Source organism: Notolepis coatsorum (genome assembly GCF_963971535.1).
Source record: "Notolepis coatsorum genome assembly, chromosome: 13".
NCBI classification, from domain to species: Eukaryota; Metazoa; Chordata; class Actinopteri; order Aulopiformes; family Paralepididae; genus Notolepis; species Notolepis coatsorum.
Genome location: NC_140177.1, coordinates 65,539,986 through 65,558,274, shown reverse-complemented (window position 1 = coordinate 65,558,274; position 18,289 = coordinate 65,539,986). Strand labels below are relative to the sequence as shown.

The window sequence follows — 18,289 nt, the reverse complement described above, 5'->3', positions numbered from 1 at the left end:
ACTTTCGGTGCCGAAATTTCGGTGCATCCCTAATTATTAACAGTGCACATCCAATGAAATCACCATATAGTTAAATGTCTTATACAGGATATACCCCCAATACCTGCTATCTAATACCCTACACTATATGCTCTAGCTCGTACCCCCCCCCCCTCCCGGACCCCCCATTGGATAATACATCCATTATCCCACACTCCTAACCAGACACTACCATTATATGCTAGCTTTTATTTTCTCCACCACTTCTAACCACATTGTCATTTTGGATTCATTGAGACCCAAAATTCTTGCTGTATATATTTCTTGATAAATCACATCGAGATATGTAATAATCCAGACCTTTCGGCACATTTTTTCCGGTTGGAACCATCGTGATGCTATCAGCTTTTTAGCCACTGTGATACCCGATAAAACCAATCTCTTTAGCTGTGGATGTACTGCATACTCAAAAACATCATTCAGCAGTAATACAGAGGGGTGTACAGGTATATTCAGAGTCAAGAGATTTGATAATTGCTGGGTCACCTCTTTCCAGAATATCTTAACTGGTGGGCAGTCCCAGTACATGTGCATAAATGTCCCCTCGTCCCCATTTGTACATAAGGTGCATTTGGGGTCCTTGAGTACTGTTTTTTGGGATTTGTACTTTACTCAAGTCTTTGTATACTTGTACTTTTACTCAATTACATTTCAGAGAAAAAAAAAACGTTTTACTCCTTACATTTAAAATGCAGATGTGCAAAGTACAAAGTACAAATCATGCAGGTTTAAATGAGTATATTTGTTTATCTGGCCAAACTAACGTTAACGTTATTAATCTTGCGGCCGCACTTGATTTAAAAACAGCCAATCAAATCCCCATCAATGGAAAATTAACCCGCCCATACCCTTGCTGATTGGTCCTTGTGCAAGACTAAAAGCAGGGATCTTTGATTAAACACCTGCTATCAGAAGAATAGACAGTCAGAGTGACAAGCTACAGAAGATGGCCACAAACGATAGTACGAGTGATGAAGAGGACGAAATGGAACATTTCATTGCCACGGAATAAAAAAAGGTTTTTACTTTTACTTTTTAGTACTTAAAGGTCAACCTCCACGTTGTATTTTTGTTCAATAAACAATGTGGACTAGGCCAACAGTGGCTTTCATGAAGAAGGGGAAAAAAAAGTATTGAAATTGACCCAGTTTTAGTGTTTTTATCAAACATTTTGTCTGCCCAACACAATCACCACGCACGTGCATATTTTAATCAATGGTTCATACCGTGCGTGTGTAATCGTCACAACAGGTGCAGGACAACAGGGGGCTCACCAGGGGGCGCTGAGAGTCACACAGCTAGTGGCAGGCAGAGAGCCTTGCTACCATAGATATATGCTTGCTACTACTAGCCGAATGGAAATGTATCTGTTTCACCTCACTATTGCTCCGTGATTATAGCCATCCATCCATCTCTAAAGCTAACCACTATTTGTAAAAGCCACAACCACGTTACCATATTTGTAATAATGTAAATCATTGTGTCGTTGTACACATATTGTGTTTATTGTGTTAGTAGATAACATAGCTTAGCTTGGTAGCTATTGTGCTAACAACATATCCCGACATCCGGCTCGCTGGCCGGCATGAACGGCCGACCCAAAATGGTTCTCTCCTCTCTGTACACCCCGACCCGTCCCCACGGGTGCCCTGCCGGGGGGGCCCATGGACGCGACGGCCGCGGCAGCCGCAGGGCGCCCGAGCCCGCAAAGGCTAGTGTTACACGATAGCTATGAGCTAACTAGCGCTGCGGGCTCCGGCGCCCCGCCGCCGCCACCGCCGTCGAGTCCACAAGCTCCTCCGCGGGGACGGGGGCACACAAAGAGGAGAGAACCACCCGCAGGGACGGCGGGCTATAGGCTAACGTCAGTGAGTGTAGTGGTCCCGACTGCCTGTAGCAGGGACGGCGGAGATATAGGCTAACTGTGATGCACCGAGTGAGCCACCATTGATCTAGTACTATGACCCGGAGGGACATAAGGCATACATTTCCTGAAGTGACGTCACGGCCGTGCTAGGTGCTAGCGTCTGATAAGCTTTTAGATTCGGCTCATTAATATGCACCTGTTGTCCTGTTGACCTGTTGTGACGTCGGCGTTTGATAAGCTTTTTTGATTCGCGCGTGCATGTTATTTGTGCGTGGACCTTTTTAACTCTTTCAGAGTGGCATTTCCGGTGTCAAATGGAAAAAAATAAATAATGAAATTATATACCAATGATGTAAACTACCCATAATTGATCAGTAGGGTTTAACCTGGAGGTTGGGCTTTAAGTACATTTAAAAGTAGAAACTTTTTTACTTTTACTCAAGTGTGTTTTTAGCCAGTTACTTGAGTAAGATTTTGAGACGGTAGCCATACTTTCATAAGTATAATTTCTGGGTACTTTTTACTTTACATCCCTGCTTACCAATGATGATGATGTTGATCGGTAGAGTCCTGTCTCAGCACAATCTATGCAGTTCCTCATACTAGCTCCAGATCATTAGCCACAAACCAATGCAAAGTCATTGGGGTCAAGCTTGTGTCTGTACAAACTGACTGAAGCTCACTGAAATGTACTTTGTGTTGCACTGTGGAGTAAACATTGATGGGCCTCAGTCAACTTGTACAGACAGGAGCTTGACCCCATTGACTTTGCATCGGTCCGTGGCTAACTATCCACAGCTACTGTAGTATGAGGAACAGCATGGATCGTGCTAAGAAATCTACAGATCAACATCATTGGTAAGTAAGAAATAGGGCTAAGGGTCCAAAAATCTGAACTATCCCTTTTATTTCAGCTGAGAAAGAGAACCGTGTCAACTCCTCGCCACTAAATTACGGGCCTCATTTATCAAGGTGTTATTTGGCTTTGATGACACAAACTCTGTGCATGAGAACCACCGCTTTATAAATGTGGCCCTATGTGCCGATTTCACATTTTGGTTGAGGCCACATGGTTTCTCATTCTCTGCTGCAGTGAGAGCTGGGTCACGATTTCAGTGTGGACTTTGTGCTACTTACTGATATACATATAGGTTGTTTGGACTCTAAATATATGATTGACTACAAAACACTTGAATGATGCTGCATGAGCCGTCTTGATAGGTTTGACGGTCATCACTAACTGGAGCTAGGTCCTGTGTTATGTCGTGTTGTGTTTTATTGTGATTATGTGATTAAACACTATTGTGTTTTGTGTGGACCCCAGGAAATTATTTTTGCTACAGCTAATGGGGATCCTAATACATTTTATTAAATTAAATATTCACTTCTAGGGATGAGGCTAAAGTGGAGGTGTGCTAGCTAACTGTGCTATAGATAAGGCTAAGGTGGAGGTGCGCTAGCTAACTCTTCTGTGCTAGCTAACTCTTCTGTGCTAGCTAACTCTTCTGTGCTAGATACAGTAACTCTTCTATGGATAGGCTAAGGTGGAGGTGTGCTAGCTAACTCTTAGGCTAAGGTGAATGTGTGCTAGCTAACTCTTCTAGAGATAAGGCTATGGTGGAGGTGTGCTTGCTAACTCTTCTAGGGATAAGGCTATGGTGGAGGTGTGCTAGCTAACTGTGCTATAGATAAGGCTAAGGTGGAGGTGCGCTAGCTAACTCTTCTGTGCTAGCTAACTCTTCTGTGCTAGCTAACTCTTCTGTGCTAGCTAACTCGTCTGTGCTAGATACAGTAACTCTTCTATGGATAGGCTAAGGTGGAGGTGTGCTAGCTAACTCTTAGGCTAAGGTGAATGTGTGCTAGCTAACTCTTCTAGGGATAAGGCTATGGTGGAGGTGTGCTTGCTAACTCTTCTAGGGATAAGACTATGGTGGAGGTGTGCTAGCTAACTGTGCTATAGATAAGGCTAAGGTGGAGGTGCGCTAACTAACTCTTCTGTGCTAGCTAACTCTTCTGTGCTAGCTAACTCTTCTGTGCTAGCTAACTCGTCTGTGCTAGATACAGTAACTCTTCTATGGATAGGCTAAGGTGGAGGTGTGCTAGCTAACTCTTAGGCTAAGGTGAATGTGTGCTAGCTAACTCTTCTAGGGATAAGGCTATGGTGGAGGTGTGCTTGCTAACTCTTCTAGAAATAATGTTAAGGTGTGCCAGCTAACTCTTCTATAGATAAAGCTATGGTGTTGAGGTGTAGGATACACACAACGCTTGTGGGGTTTCGACTGACATGAAGGTGAGATTTCCAATGGAACCGCTCCTTCAATGACATACTTTGTAGGTGTCCTGGAAGAGCTTGGGCAGCGCATGGGCCCACAGCCCATTGGAGTATTTCACCAGCAGTTCACCCAGCTTCTGCTTCTGGTCCGGGGAGAGGGCCGCTGGGGACGGCGGGGGGCTGGGGGAGGAAGAGGAGGAGGGCGAGGAGGACGGGGGAGTGAGGGGAGGCGGTTGGGGGCTGGTGCGGGTTGGCGGGGTGTTGGGGGGTCTGTGCGGGGCAGGGGACCGCAAGGTCTTGTCTGTCGGGGTGGGGACGTGGGCGGTGACCGGGGCGGTGCGGGTCTGATCCTTGGCCGGGTAGAGGAGGAGCTCAGATGGGTTGCTGCTACATGGCTTCTCCACCTGGGAGGAGGACAAGATGCATTTTGTATAAAAGTATTCTGTACTTCTGTATGACAACTATTAAAGAAACTTGAACTTGAAACATGATAGATTACACATCAGACCGGCAATACGTCATCCGCACTGAACTTTGATAGCCACACCTCTTTTTTGGGGTAAACAACAACAGGGATTAACAGGGATTAGATAGCGTGTGTTCATAAACTACAGCTTCATGACAAAACACAGGGATATAAATCACGCCAAAGACAATCAGACCCAGAAATAGTCATGACCATCATCTTAGTTTTAGGTCAGTTGGAGATTCATAAGCGATTAAGCATAATATTAAATGTCCAGATAGGGACATGAGAACATATCCTGCAGCTGACTGGGAAAACACCATAGGGAAGACTGAAGGAGAAGATGGATCAAACCTAACTCACAATAGTGCCAAAGTACCCGGAGTTGCCGGTCTGATGTATACCACGCGTCGTCGTGATTGGCTGAGATACAGCATCCAGTGAGTACCAAATTCTCATGACAATCAAAATGTATTGCATATTGCACATAGACCGACACATAGGCCGACTGACTGATTGATTGATTGATTGATTGATTGATTGATTGATTGATTAATTTACTGATTTTGTTATGCGTATACCAATCATCTGCATGTACCTATGTGGTGATTGACACCATCATTCATTCATATAGCACTTTTATCCAAAGTTCTTTACAATTGTGTTCCTCACATTCACCCATTCACCACTCACACATCGACGACAGGAGGAGTGGGAATCGAACCGGGAACCTTCCGATTACCAGACGACCGCTCCACCTCTTGAGCCACTGTCACCCCCATCGATATAAGAAAAGGGGGCCATACAGTGCATATGTGTGTCCACGTCTCCAGGTCTTTGACGGCCTCGGCGGGCAGGTCCTGTTGGAACAGCTCCTTGTAGATCTGAGGCAGCTTGGACACCCAGAAGCCGTTGCTGTACTTGGCCAGGATCTCCTTGAGCCTCCCCTGGACCTGATGGGGGCTGTAGGGCTTCCCTTTGCCTGGACCGTGGCTCTCGTTGAGGTTCGAGTAAGCTGCGAGACGTGAGAGAAAAAAGAAAGAGAGATGAGATATCCAGAATAACAGATGACCATATTGACCAGAATCCAGTTGATTCAACCCGTTGGACCTGCTTGGTCGCTGTAGGACAGAAAAGAGCTGAAGGATTACGAGAAAAGAGAGAGAAAAGAGAGCCCCAGAATATCTCTGGTCCACCCCTCAATCTGCTGGCAGTTCCCTTGACCCGGACTGGGGTTCTCCTTTAGGTTTAAAAGAGAGATGGAGGAATGGAACAAAGGAGAAAACAGTGGAGGGGGGAAGAATGAAACAACCCCCCAGAAACAGATATAACCAGTGTCTCTCTGAATCACCCTCTCTGGACCTGTTCGGGGTTGTGGTAGGGGTTCACTTTCCCCCCGGGCCGGGGGCTCTCCACTCGTTCAGGTTTTGAGGGACAGTTGAACGAAGGAGAGAGAAAAGAAAGAGGGGAGAGGGAAGAAGAGCAGGTATCGAGAGAGGAAATGAGACACCCTCAAAAGCAATTACAGTATTCAGCCACGGGCCACCTCCCTCCGATTCACCCCAATAGCCAAGTGTCTACTGGGACCTGCAAGAGGGAATCCCCTTCCATGAACTGGGGACCTCTTGTTCAGCTTCCGTGGAGCAAGAAGAGGTGGATTGAGAAAAAGAAAGAAAAAGAGAGAGGATTGGAGAGATATTGGGCATATCACTATGTGAGAAAGAGACATCAGAGCTCTCTCAAAAAGAAAGCAAGCAAGCTAAATAATGATTCAAAAGATTCAAATTCCTGGACTACACTGCAGTATGGCGAGACTTAATGTGTGTATCTGCATATATTCCTACCTCCTTCTGTGTAAATACTATATGTTATGCACTTTACTGTTTACCTTGCACTCTGGTTAGATGCCAACTTATTTTCGTTGTACTGTACTCGTCCTGTACGATGACAATACATTTGAATCTAATCTAATCTGATTTTACATAAGGATTCCTACCAAACATCTACAGGTATAGATGAGCCAAGAATGATCAGATTGTGTTGCTCCAACAGAGACGTGTTGCCCGAGTGACACTAATAATATTAACAACTGTTCTTCTCTCTGATGTCTGCAGTGCTTCAACTTCAAAACCCTCTGTCAGCTCAGTAGAAGATTATGTCACAGACCAGCACTGCTTTGATCAATGAGACGGCCTGTCCAGGGCGCCTCTATATTAAAGGCGGCCCAAGAGCCCTTCCGCATTCCCGTGATTGGCCCCGGTAACGCACGCAATGCGCATTTTCTTTTGCCAAACAGATGCTTAAAAGATGGCTGGCCGCATGTCTGTTTCTCAGTTTTGTGTATATAGATGCATTGTTTTTCCAGTTTGAGAATATGCAATATTTGAGAAGTTTATTAATGGGGATGGACATTGATCTTCGAATATTCAAAAATCAAATAGTTTATGCAAATGATGTTTTGTCTCAAAAAATATATTTTCCGTTGTTTTTGTATTACTATTATTACACAGCTGAGCAGGGTACAGCTTGCTAGCTAGTCTGTTAACAGCTGGAAGAACAGAAAAGAAAGATGAAGAAAGAGAGACCGGAGAAAATACACTCAGGGGCCCAGGGGTGGCTTCTGTTGACACAAAGACACCCGCATATAAACAACTATAGTATGTCACATCTTATAACCAAAATAACCTCTAAAACACTGCTGTCAATCTGTTCTGTTGCATAGCTTAGGGTATGTATGTTTTTTAAATAAATGCGCAGTGCTTTGTCACCACCTGTCAATCTGTTCTGTTATTCTATGCATAATTAATATTACATATGTGTTGGGCTGTGTTAACTAACGTTATAATGTACAGTCACACGAAATAACGTTATGAATGCCCGAAAGCACATAACGTTACAGCGTACAGTTGACAGCTGTTAAGTAGTTGACAGCTGTGCTGTGTTAACGGCTGTTAACTAACGTTACAATGTACAGTCGCGCGAAATAACGTTATGAATGCCCGAAAGCACATTATGTTACAGCGTACAGTTTGTATTTGTATTTATTGGTTTAAAATACAGAGACAGTGCATATTAAGGAACATTTGACTGTAAATATGCCAGTTTAGCCAAGTTGGCTAATTTTCAACTGTAGTCTCTGGGGCAGGTGACATGAGCACAACAATAATTAAAACATAGTACAATAATTAAAACACAGTAGGAATCAATATAGGTTACAATACACTAAAATACATACAAATAAATACATTAAAATACAACCCCTCAGTTAAAAAACATAGTACAATAATTAAAACACAGTAGGAATCAGTATAGGTTACAATACACTAAAATACATACATTAAAATACAACCCCTCAGTTAAAATGGTCGCACACTTGACCATCTCTCAACCATGATTTTAAGTTAGTTTTAAATGAGATGTAACTTTGATACTCCCTGAGCCGTGTTGGCAGACTGTTCCAGGTGTGGGCTGCTCTCACGGAAAAGGCTGTCTGACTAAAAGCAGACCTCCTGTTTGGGACTACACAGTCCCCTCTGACTACAGACCTGGTATATCTATCAGCAGATTGACAGCTGTTAAGTACAGTTGACAGCTGTGCTGTGTTAACGGCTGTGTTAAAGCCCAACATCCAGGTTAAACCCTACTGATCAATTATGGGTAGTTTACATCATTGGTATATAATTTCATTATTTATTTTTTTCCATTTGACACCGGAAATGCCACTCCGAAAAAGTTAAAAAGGTCCACGCACGAATAACATGCATGCGCTAATCAAAAAAGCTTATCAAACGCCGACGTCACTACAGGTGCATATTAATGAGCCGAATCTAAAAGCTTATCAGACGCTAGCACGGCCGTGACGTCACTTCAGGAAACGTATACCTTGCCCGTCCGGGTCATAGTACTACTCGATATATGGCGCTGGCTAACGTTAGCATTATGTCTACTGTCGTGAACCATTTGAGATCGGGGCATGTAGAGGAGTTTGGGGAACGAGTGAAATCATGTGCAGGTCCTCTTCTCAGACCTGTGTGGCAAAGCACTGCACACGCATCATGCAAGCTACACGTCGCTGCATGTTGATCAATGGTGGCCCACTCGGTGCATCACAGTTAGCCTATAGCTCCGCCGTCCCTTCTACAGTCGGGACCAGTACACTAATTGTAACTGAGGGGTACAATTCCCTGACTGTATTGAGAGTATGGTATCATTAAACCACTACTTAGTTATGTACTTTAATTACTGGCCATACAGTACATGATATATCTGGTGAACACCCACACAAGAATACGGCAATGACAAAGAAAGTTCTAGTTAGAGGTATTTATTATTATTAGAGCAGCAACGGTAGGTTACAGATTGAGAATTATAATTGCGCTTGTAAGGCGAAGAACACTTAAAGTAGGTCAAGAGCGTAAGTCCATGAGAATAGTAAGATGGGTATAACTGACGCCACCTGTAGCATAGTAATTGCATAAGGCACACTCGTAGTCAGCTGGAGACACTAGGGGGTTCCCTCCGGTTGTAAGCCGGCAGGGTAGAGGAATGTTCGGGAGCAAAGTCTGGATCAACGCGGAATAACGAGGCTCCAGATACAGGAGCCAGTGCAGTACTCCCTTGGTCCTTAGACAAAGCGACAGCTATAATCCAGTATGCACGACAGCATGGATGAAAGCTAGCCAGCCTCTGGTCCTAGAGGCGGGCTCGAGGGTGCTCCTCACAGGGGTAGATCCCACACGACAGTGGGTAGACGGTTCTCTGCTCCAGCAGCCACGGTACCAAAGCAATATAATCCAGCCGGAAAAGGCTCTGCATTCGCCGGTGTAGGTTCTCCGGTGTACATATCCAACGGTTCTCGTCTAGGACTCCTCGGGTGGTGGCACGAGTTTAGGCCGCCCAGCCTGGATAAGTGCACTAGCTATAGGTACGACGAACCGGTGGTAATGCTGGTCACTGTAGAACAGTAGCCGCACGATACACTATAAATAATAGACTATTACTTCACAATAGAATAAGTCGAACTCGACGATACGGCGTTAAACTCTGACACTTTAGCTATATATTCGCATGCGGTTCTCAAGGCTCTATTCAGGGGCAAAGAGGCCCACTTCACGGCACGTTGTATCGTGGTGAAGGCTTCAACGTTTTGGATACTCTACTGCTGTATCCACCTGCGATGTATTTATACGTAAGGTGAATAATCTAGTGCCAACCTCAGTTCTGTCTCGTATTACTGCGCAAACCTGGACATGTTGAGACATGCCTTGGCGTTGTCTTTGAACTTGCCATTGGGGGTATGGCCGTTGGCGCCTAGGGGTCACTGTCCAATAGGAGAACAAGTATTATGGTCTGGTTTGTACCTAGGTAAAGGGATATTCCGTGTATATATACAAAGAATATACAAGGGATATCAAACGATATACAAATATTATACATGGGATCTCAAGCAATAAATATATATATTCGGTTTAATCTGACCCTTTGTAACAGCCGCCTCCTAATTAGTCCGCACCTAATTAGATAAGCAGAGACAGATTAACCGTCTTGTCAACTACTCAATGTCCGTTGTGGGGAGTAGGGCAATTCACAAAGTCAGTGGGTCATGGTCGTCATCAAGGGAGTCAGGGAGCCTTGGCAACTCTATCAGCCTCGCCACGGGTCGGGTGTATGTCCGTCCCTGGACAAGAACTTCTGCCGCTCTGACCTTTCCGTCGGCACCAGTGATCACTTTGCTTACGCGGCCGTCCGGCCACATAGCTCGGGGTAGTGACTGGTCTATGATCATGACGACTGTGCCCTCCGTCAAGTTGTCTCTATCTTTTACCCATTTCTGGCGGGTCTGTAGAGACGGTAGATAGTGGAGGAGGAAACTGTTCCAAAACTTGTCAGCCAATACTTGACTGTACCTCCACATTCTTCAGCCGTTCGCTTCCTCAGGTCTGTACACCGTCTGTGGGAGCGCGGGGTCCAGCCGCCCCATCAAGAGAGTGTTGGGGGTGACTGGGTCGACATCTGCTACATCACTTGAGACGTAACCGAGGGGCTTTGAGTTCAATACTCCCTCGATCTCTGTGAGGACTGTCGTGAGGACTTCTTCAGCCACGGTCTGGGCCCCAAGCACGGCGTACAGGGCTGTCTTTATTGAACGTACTTCTCGTTCCCAGGTTCCCCCGAAGTGAGGGGCGTTCAGGGGGTTAAACTGGAAGTCAATCTGCGAGGGAGCGAGGTGGGTCTTAAGTTCTGGGCCCATAGCTTGGAAGCTCTCTCTCAGCTCTCTTTCTCCGCCTTTGAAGTTTGTCCCGTGATCAGACAATAATATAGACGGTTTTCCTTTCCGCGCTGTGAATCTCCGGAAGGCCATAAGGAATGAGTCCGTACTCATGGTTGGAAGGAGTTCTACGTGTATCGCTCGGGTGGTCATGCATTTGAATACAATGCCCCACCTCTTCTCCGTCCCTCTTCCTTTCTTCACGTACAGCGGGCCGAAGCAGTCCATGCCGGTGGAGTGAAAGGGCTTGTCGCCAAGTCGGAGGCGACAGGGAGGCAGGTCAGCCATCCTGGGTATACTGGGCTGTGCTCGCCACTTGCGACAATCTAGACAGGTCCGCTGGAAGCGTCGTACTGCTTCTCTTCCTTGCAGTATCCAATAGCGACGTCGTATCTCAGCGAAGACTCTCTCTGCCCCAGCGTGGTGCACATCCTCGTCGTATTTCTTTATGATGAGCTCTGTGACCTTGTGTCGGCTGTTGAGAACTATAGGGAACTTGACGTCGTCCGTTAAGTCCGGGGCCCGTCTCAGACGACCACCCACTCTGATGAGGTCATGGGCGTCTCGCTCGGGGGCCAAGTGGAGCAGTCTGCTGTCTGACGGGACTGGCTTTGATCCCTGCAGACAGTCTAGCTCGTCGGGGAACGAGTCTCTTTGGGCTCGCTGTAGCAGAAGGAGTTCTGCTTCTTCGTAATTAGCTGCATTAATGTCAGTAGTAGAGGGAACCTCAGGGTGGTGCCACAGGAATGTCTTTAACTGCGCACTCTCAAGGGTGGGGCAGTCGTCTATGTTAGGGTCGGTGGGGACTGGTGTGTGCGTCAGCCCACAGAACATAGATTTCTTCATCTCTGCCTCCTCTTGACTAGCCTCCCGTGGGGTGGGGTTAGGCCACTCTTCTTCCGGGAGCTTGAGGAACTCGGGACCGTCACTGTAGATATTGTGACGTGTGAGGTCATCTAAGGACATCCCCCGTGTGATGACATCTGCTGGGTTCTGTTTTGTGTCCACGTACCTCCAGCATGCTGATTCTGTTAAGTCTTGGATCTCTGTGATTCTGACTCCCACGAATACCTTGTATCTACACGAATCGGACTAGATCCATGTGAGTACGGTCATGGAGTCTGACCACAGGATTGTTCTTTGCACCGGGATGGTGAGTTCACGTTGGATTAACGTGGCGAGTTGCGCGCCTACTAGGGCTGCGCAGAGCTCTAGACGCGGGATCGATTGTTGCTTGCGGGGGGCTATCCTTGAGCGAGCCAGGATGAAGGCGGTATGTATTTCTCCTCCCTCCTCTCGGGCCCGCAAGTAAGCCACCGAGCCATAGGCTACTTCTGAGGCGTCGCTGAAGACGTGCAGGTCCATCTGGCACGTCTCCAGCCGCACTGTGGGTGGGAAGTAGCTGCGGCGTATGTTGACACCTGGGAGCGAGTTGAGTTCCTTTTCCCACTCTCTCCATGTGGAAGCAAGGTGGTCGGGTATGGGGTCGTCCCAGCCCTGTTCCTTGTCCCACAGCTCTCGCACAATCATTTTTGCCCTGGTGGTGTAAGGTAGGATACATCCCAACGGGTCATATTGTCTGGCGAGTGTTCTGTATACACTCCGTCTGGTGGTCGGTAGTGAAATCGACCTTCCCTGCTCCTTGGTCAGGGGTGTGTGTCTGTAATGGAGCGAGTCTGTTTTGAAGCGCCAGACTAGTCCTAATGTCATTTCTTGGGCTTCACCTGGGATGGTCGCCATCCAGGTCTCGCTGCTTGCTGCCTTGTTCTCTGGGGAGAGGCTGCGAAGTACTTGAGGGTCGCTGCTGGCCCACTGCCGGAGATCAAAGCCGCCTTTGATCAGGGAGGCGCGGAGCTTGAGTAGGAGGGCCTCGGCCTCTTCTGGCGTCGAGACGCTTTGTAGACAGTTGTCCACGTAGAAACTCCTCTCTACACTTTGTCGGACCTCCTCGTCAGCTGCTGGGTCCTCTGCGACATGTTTTTGCAGTGCGAACGTAGCACAGCATGGGCTGCATGTGGTTCCGAAAGGGAGGACCTCCCATTGGTAGATGGATGGTTGCTCATCCCCGATCCTCTCTCCATAAGAACCGCAGCAGGGGCTTGTCCTCTTCCACTAGTCGCACCTGCAGGAACATCCCTTTGATGTCGCCGCTGATGGCCACCTTGTCTTGGCAGAAACGTAGCAACACGCCTAGTAGAGAGGGGCCGAGTGTTGGGCCGGGCAAGAGTTCTTTATTCAGATTCTGTAGTCCGATCTGGTAGCTGCAGTTGAACACAATACGATCCTTGCCGTTGTGGTGGACCTTGTGGTGGGGAACGTACCATGATTCGGTCGTCTGATCGGCCTCTTGAATGTCAATTTTCTTTATGTGTCCCGCTGTGATTAGCTTGTCAATCTCAGCGCGGTACACAGTGGCTTGAGTGGGGTCTCTGGCTAGACGCCGCTCGGTGTTCAGTAGATATCGCTCCGTCGCTTCTTTTGAGGCGTGGAAGGTGGGCATACCCTCTCGCCTCAAGAGTGGAGTTGCGTATCTCATCACTCCATTGACCTCGACTCTCTTTGTACTCTGCTCAAGGAGGGTTATGGCATAAGTGTCTTCCTTTGAACGAATGAGTTTCTTTTCATTCTTAAAGGGCATTGTGTCTAGTGTCCATAGCCTCTCGACGTGCTGTAAGAGGGTGGTGTCTTCTTCTGTCATTCTGGAGTGGAGGCAGCGAGTGGCTGCTGGTCGGTTGGGAGACCTGGAGAGGGGGCCTTGTAGTGTCCATCCTAGGCGGGTCTCGACTGCTGCTGGACAGCCTCTGGGCCCTATGTGGACCCGGTCCGTTGGGACGATGAGGTGTGCGTGGTCGGATCCTATGAGCAGGGTCGGGGTGGCGCCGTCGATGAGCGGTATAGGTAGTTGACGTAGGTGCACGTATTTTTCCATCAGCTTGGGGATGGGGTAGGTGTACTGTGACAGGCCTATGTCTTGGCTGGTGAAAGCGTTAGTAATCCTATACTGCCTCTCGGGCTGCCCGCTTGCTGCGATAGTGAAGGAGACGTTTTCACCCTTTATTGTCTTCAGGTCTCTTCTTATAGTACGAATTGTCATTGTTTCTTCGCTCCCCCGCAGACCCAGCCGGGCTGCAGCGGATGCGAGGAGGAGAGTCTTTTCTGACCCATCGTCAAGGACGGCGTAAGTGTCCATGACCTTGTCCTCGTAGCTTAATATCACTCGGACCACTTTCAAGAGCACTCGGGAGCTTCCGCTGCTGGCGGGGTCGATATACATGACATTTACTCTGGTGCTGCTTGGGGGTGCGAGTTTCTTCCTGTTGCTGTCATGCAAGACATCCAAGTGGGCGCCGTCACACCTGCTGCATTTCTTCTTTAGGCGGCACTCGGCTGCCATATGGCTGCGCGCGCAGCGGAAACAGCGGCGGTTGGCTTTGATCCACTGACTCGCTTCGTCGGCGGTCATCTTCTTGAAAGTGTCACATTGAGACAGCCAATGTTCTTTCTCGCAGTACTGGCATACAATCTTCCACTTCTCTTTCGTCGAGGGGGTGTTGTGGTTCTTGTGCCGCGGTACTGATTCGGCTTGGTGCATAACGGTCACCAACCGGCGGTTATCATTGGATCTCCGAGGTCCATCTCTTGGGCTTGGTCCACTCCGCACGAACGTATCCAGTCGTAGGCTGCTGACTTCTCTCGCGAGGAAGTTGGCCAGGTCTAGGAGGGATGGCTCGGGACCGTCGGGATCACGGTGGTCTCTCTGCCGCCTAAAGCGCTCTTGGCGGGCTGGAGGGAGCTTCTCTAATATTCGTTCTACATTAGAGTTAGCATATAGTTCGTGTCTCCCTTTTTCCTTTTGGGACCCCAGCATCCCTACCAGGGATTGTACCTTGATAGAGAGGTCATCCAATGATCGATTGTCTGTGGCTGGGGGGAGACGGTCAATATTCCTTATTTCTTGTATCACGTAGTCCCATATGCGTCCATAACGCTGGTCGAGGGCTACTAGAGCCGCAGAGTATGGGGTGCTTGAGTTGGAATATGCCAGCGCTATATTATGCGCTCTGGGCACCTTGAGATGCTTGAGGAGGATAGCATATTTGTACGACTCATCAGGGACGTCGGACATCATAGTCTCTAAGCACATCCGTAATTCCGTGTACTGTGCTCTGTCCTCGTGCGTAAAGTCCTGGAACGTCGGTGTGCCAAGGTGCGATGCCATGGATGGCTGGCACATCGGTGAGTGTTGGGGGAGAGGCCTCCTGGGCGAGTCTCCCCGTACGTGTTGTCGTGGGCTGGTACTTGGTGGGTACCAGAGGCCGAGTACCCAGGTGCTGTTCCTCGGTGCTGGCTGTGCGTCAAACTCACCCTTGAGTTGAGTCGGGGGTTTGTAGCGCAGTGCCTCGGGGGTGAAGTCTGGGCTGTACTGGACCTCCTGGTCCTGTGGAGTACGTTGCTGCTGGTGGGCTTGACCTTCCTCCTCTTCCTCTTCCTCTGCTAGGTCTTCTAGGTCTTGAAGTCTTCTATTCAGTCTCTCGGCGGCATAGGCCGGTTCTTCCCGGTTGCTGGGTCTCGTATGGACCGGTCGGGGAGGGGGTTCGGAGACGTGGATAGGATCTTTCTGTTGGCCGGGCTCCGGGTCACTTGGTCGGGTAGGGGAAGGTGCCCTAGACCCTTGTCGTGATGATGGCCTGGAGCTCCGTGCGGAGAGAGGGGGTGTCGCCCTGGCAATCAATTGCTCCATTATCTGCGCCTGTAGCCGGTCGCGCTCTGCTTTGCGCTGGATGTGGGCGATGTCGCGCTCTGCTTCGTGCTGGGCTTGGGCTGCGTCGCGCTGTGCATTGGCGTGCTGTGCATCGGCGGCGGCGCGCTGTGCATCGGCGCGGTCTCTTTCAATGTTCTCTTCCGTCTGGAGGCGTCTGGTCTCCAGGCGTACGCGGTCGTCTTCACTCCTTTGCTGCGCCTGGAAGCGCTCTCGCTGGGTTGCAGAGTGTTCGCGTTCACTAAGGGCTTGCGCTTGGAGTTGCGCGTGAAGGCGCTCTCGTTGGTCTGCAGATTGTTCGCGCTCACTCAGTTGTTGAGCCTGCAGGCGTTCTCTTTCCATGGTAGAGTGTTCGCGCTCACTTAGTTGTTGCGCCCGGAGGCGCTCTTGTTCCATGGAAGAATGTTCGCGCTCACTAAGCGTCTGTGCTTGGAGTCGATCGCGTTCAGTGGAGGCTGCCAGGGTGGCGATGAATGCCTGCGCCAGCATCTTGTCCGCTTCGCTGGGGGAAGACACTGACGGAGGTGATCGGCTTCTGACAGTGCTCGTTGGAGATCTGTTCTCTTGGCGCGCCCCGAGGTCTATCTCCTGGGCGCGCTTCTCTTCTGGTAGTGGGTCGGGTTCTGTCCCTGGAGCGCTTTCTTTATCCTGGAGCTCTCCGGGGACCGTCCCGTTGACGTTGTCTGGGGGTATAGTCATGTCATGTCCCCCCTGGTCCCCCCCGTGAGCTTGGTCAGTTACGTTAGAACCCACTAGGGTCTCTACTGGCAGGGTCGCCTGGTCGGTAGGATTTGACATGCTTTTACTATCCGCTTTTTCCGCATTTAACGTCTGTATAAAGCTAGGTATTAGACTGACAGCGTATTCCTCTAGGTAGTGAGGTGGCTGACGTCTGCGCTGCGGGCGTTCTAGCTTGGGAGAGCCACTTGGGGAGTGTTCACCGCTGGCCATGGTTAATATCAATATTATATTTAGATATTACACTGATATTCCTCCGGCTGGAAGGACCAATTGTAACTGAGGGGTACAATTCCCTGACTGTATTGAGAGTATGGTATCATTAAACCACTACTTAGTTATGTACTTTAATTACTGGCCATACAGTACATGATATATCTGGTGAACACCCACACAAGAATACGGCAATGACAAAGAAAGTTCTAGTTAGAGGTATTTATTATTATTAGAGCAGCAACGGTAGGTTACAGATTGAGAATTATAATTGCGCTTGTAAGGCGAAGAACACTTAAAGTAGGTCAAGAGCGTAAATCCATGAGAATAGTAAGATGGGTATAACTGACGCCACCTGTAGCATAGTAATTGCATAAGGCACACTCGTAGTCAGCTGGAGACACTAGGGGGTTCCCTCCAGTTGTAAGCCGGCAGGGTAGAGGAATGTTCGGGAGCAAAGTCTGGATCAACGCGGAATAACGAGGCTCCAGATACAGGAGCCAGTGCAGTACTCCCTTGGTCCTTAGACAAAGCGACAGCTATAATCCAGTATGCACGACAGCATGGATGAAAGCTAGCCAGCCTCTGGTCCTAGAGGCGGGCTCGAGGGTGCTCCTCACAGGGGTAGATCCCACACGACAGTGGGTAGACGGTTCTCTGCTCCAGCAGCCACGGTACCAAAGCAATATAATCCAGCCGGAAAAGGCTCTGCATTCGCCGGTGTAGGTTCTCCGGTGTACATATCCAACGGTTCTCGTCTAGGACTCCTCGGTGGTGGCACGAGTTTAGGCCGCCCAGCCTGGATAAGTGCACTAGCTATAGGTACGACGAACCGGTGGTAATGCTGGTCACTGTAGAACGGTAGCCGCACGATACACTATAAATAATAGACTATTACTTCACAATAGAATAAGTCGAACTCGACGATACGGCGTTAAACTCTGACACTTTAGCTATATATTCGCACGCGGTTCTCAAGGCTCTATTCAGGGGCAAAGAGGCCCACTTCACGGCACGTTGTATCGTGGTGAAGGCTTCAACGTTTTGGATACTCTACTGCTGTATCCACCTGCGACGTATTTATACGTAAGGTGAATAATCTAGTGCCAACCTCAGTTCTGTCTCGTATTACTGCGCAAACCTGGACATGTTGAGACATGCCTTGGCGTTGTCTTTGAACTTGCCATTGGGGGTATGGCCGTTGGCGCCTAGGGGTCGCTGTCCAATAGGAGAACGAGTATTATGGTCTGGTTTGTACCTAGGTAAAGGGATATTCCGTGTATATATACAAAGAATATACAAGGGATATCAAACGATATACAAATATTATACATGGGATCTCAAGCAATAAATATATATATTCGGTTTAATCTGACCCTTTGTAACACTAATGTTAGCCTATTAGCTCCGCCGTCCTCCCGGCTGCAGTCGGGACCAGTACACTAATGTTAGCCTATTAGCTACGCCGTCCTCCCGGCTACAGTCGGGACCAGTACACTAATGTTAGCCTATTAGCTACGCCGTCCTCCCGGCTACAGTCGGGACCACTACACTGACGTTAGCCTATAGCTCCGCCGTCCCTGCGGAGCTATAGTGGTTCTCTCCTCTTTGTGTGCCCCCGTTCTCGCGTGTGTCCTGCCGGGGAGCTTGTCGACAACAGCGGCGGC

General features: G+C 48.7%; 1 protein-coding gene across 1 annotated transcript in view; it reads right to left on the bottom strand.

Moving 5' to 3' along the window:
• tdrd7b (tudor domain containing 7 b) overlaps positions 1-18,289 on the bottom strand; it is a 200,815-nt gene that overhangs the window by 69,208 nt on the left and 113,318 nt on the right. Inside the window, 2 exon segments of the mRNA XM_084327314.1 lie at positions 4,235-4,582; positions 5,451-5,659. Coding sequence (XP_084183440.1) covers positions 4,235-4,582; positions 5,451-5,659 — 557 coding nt within the window.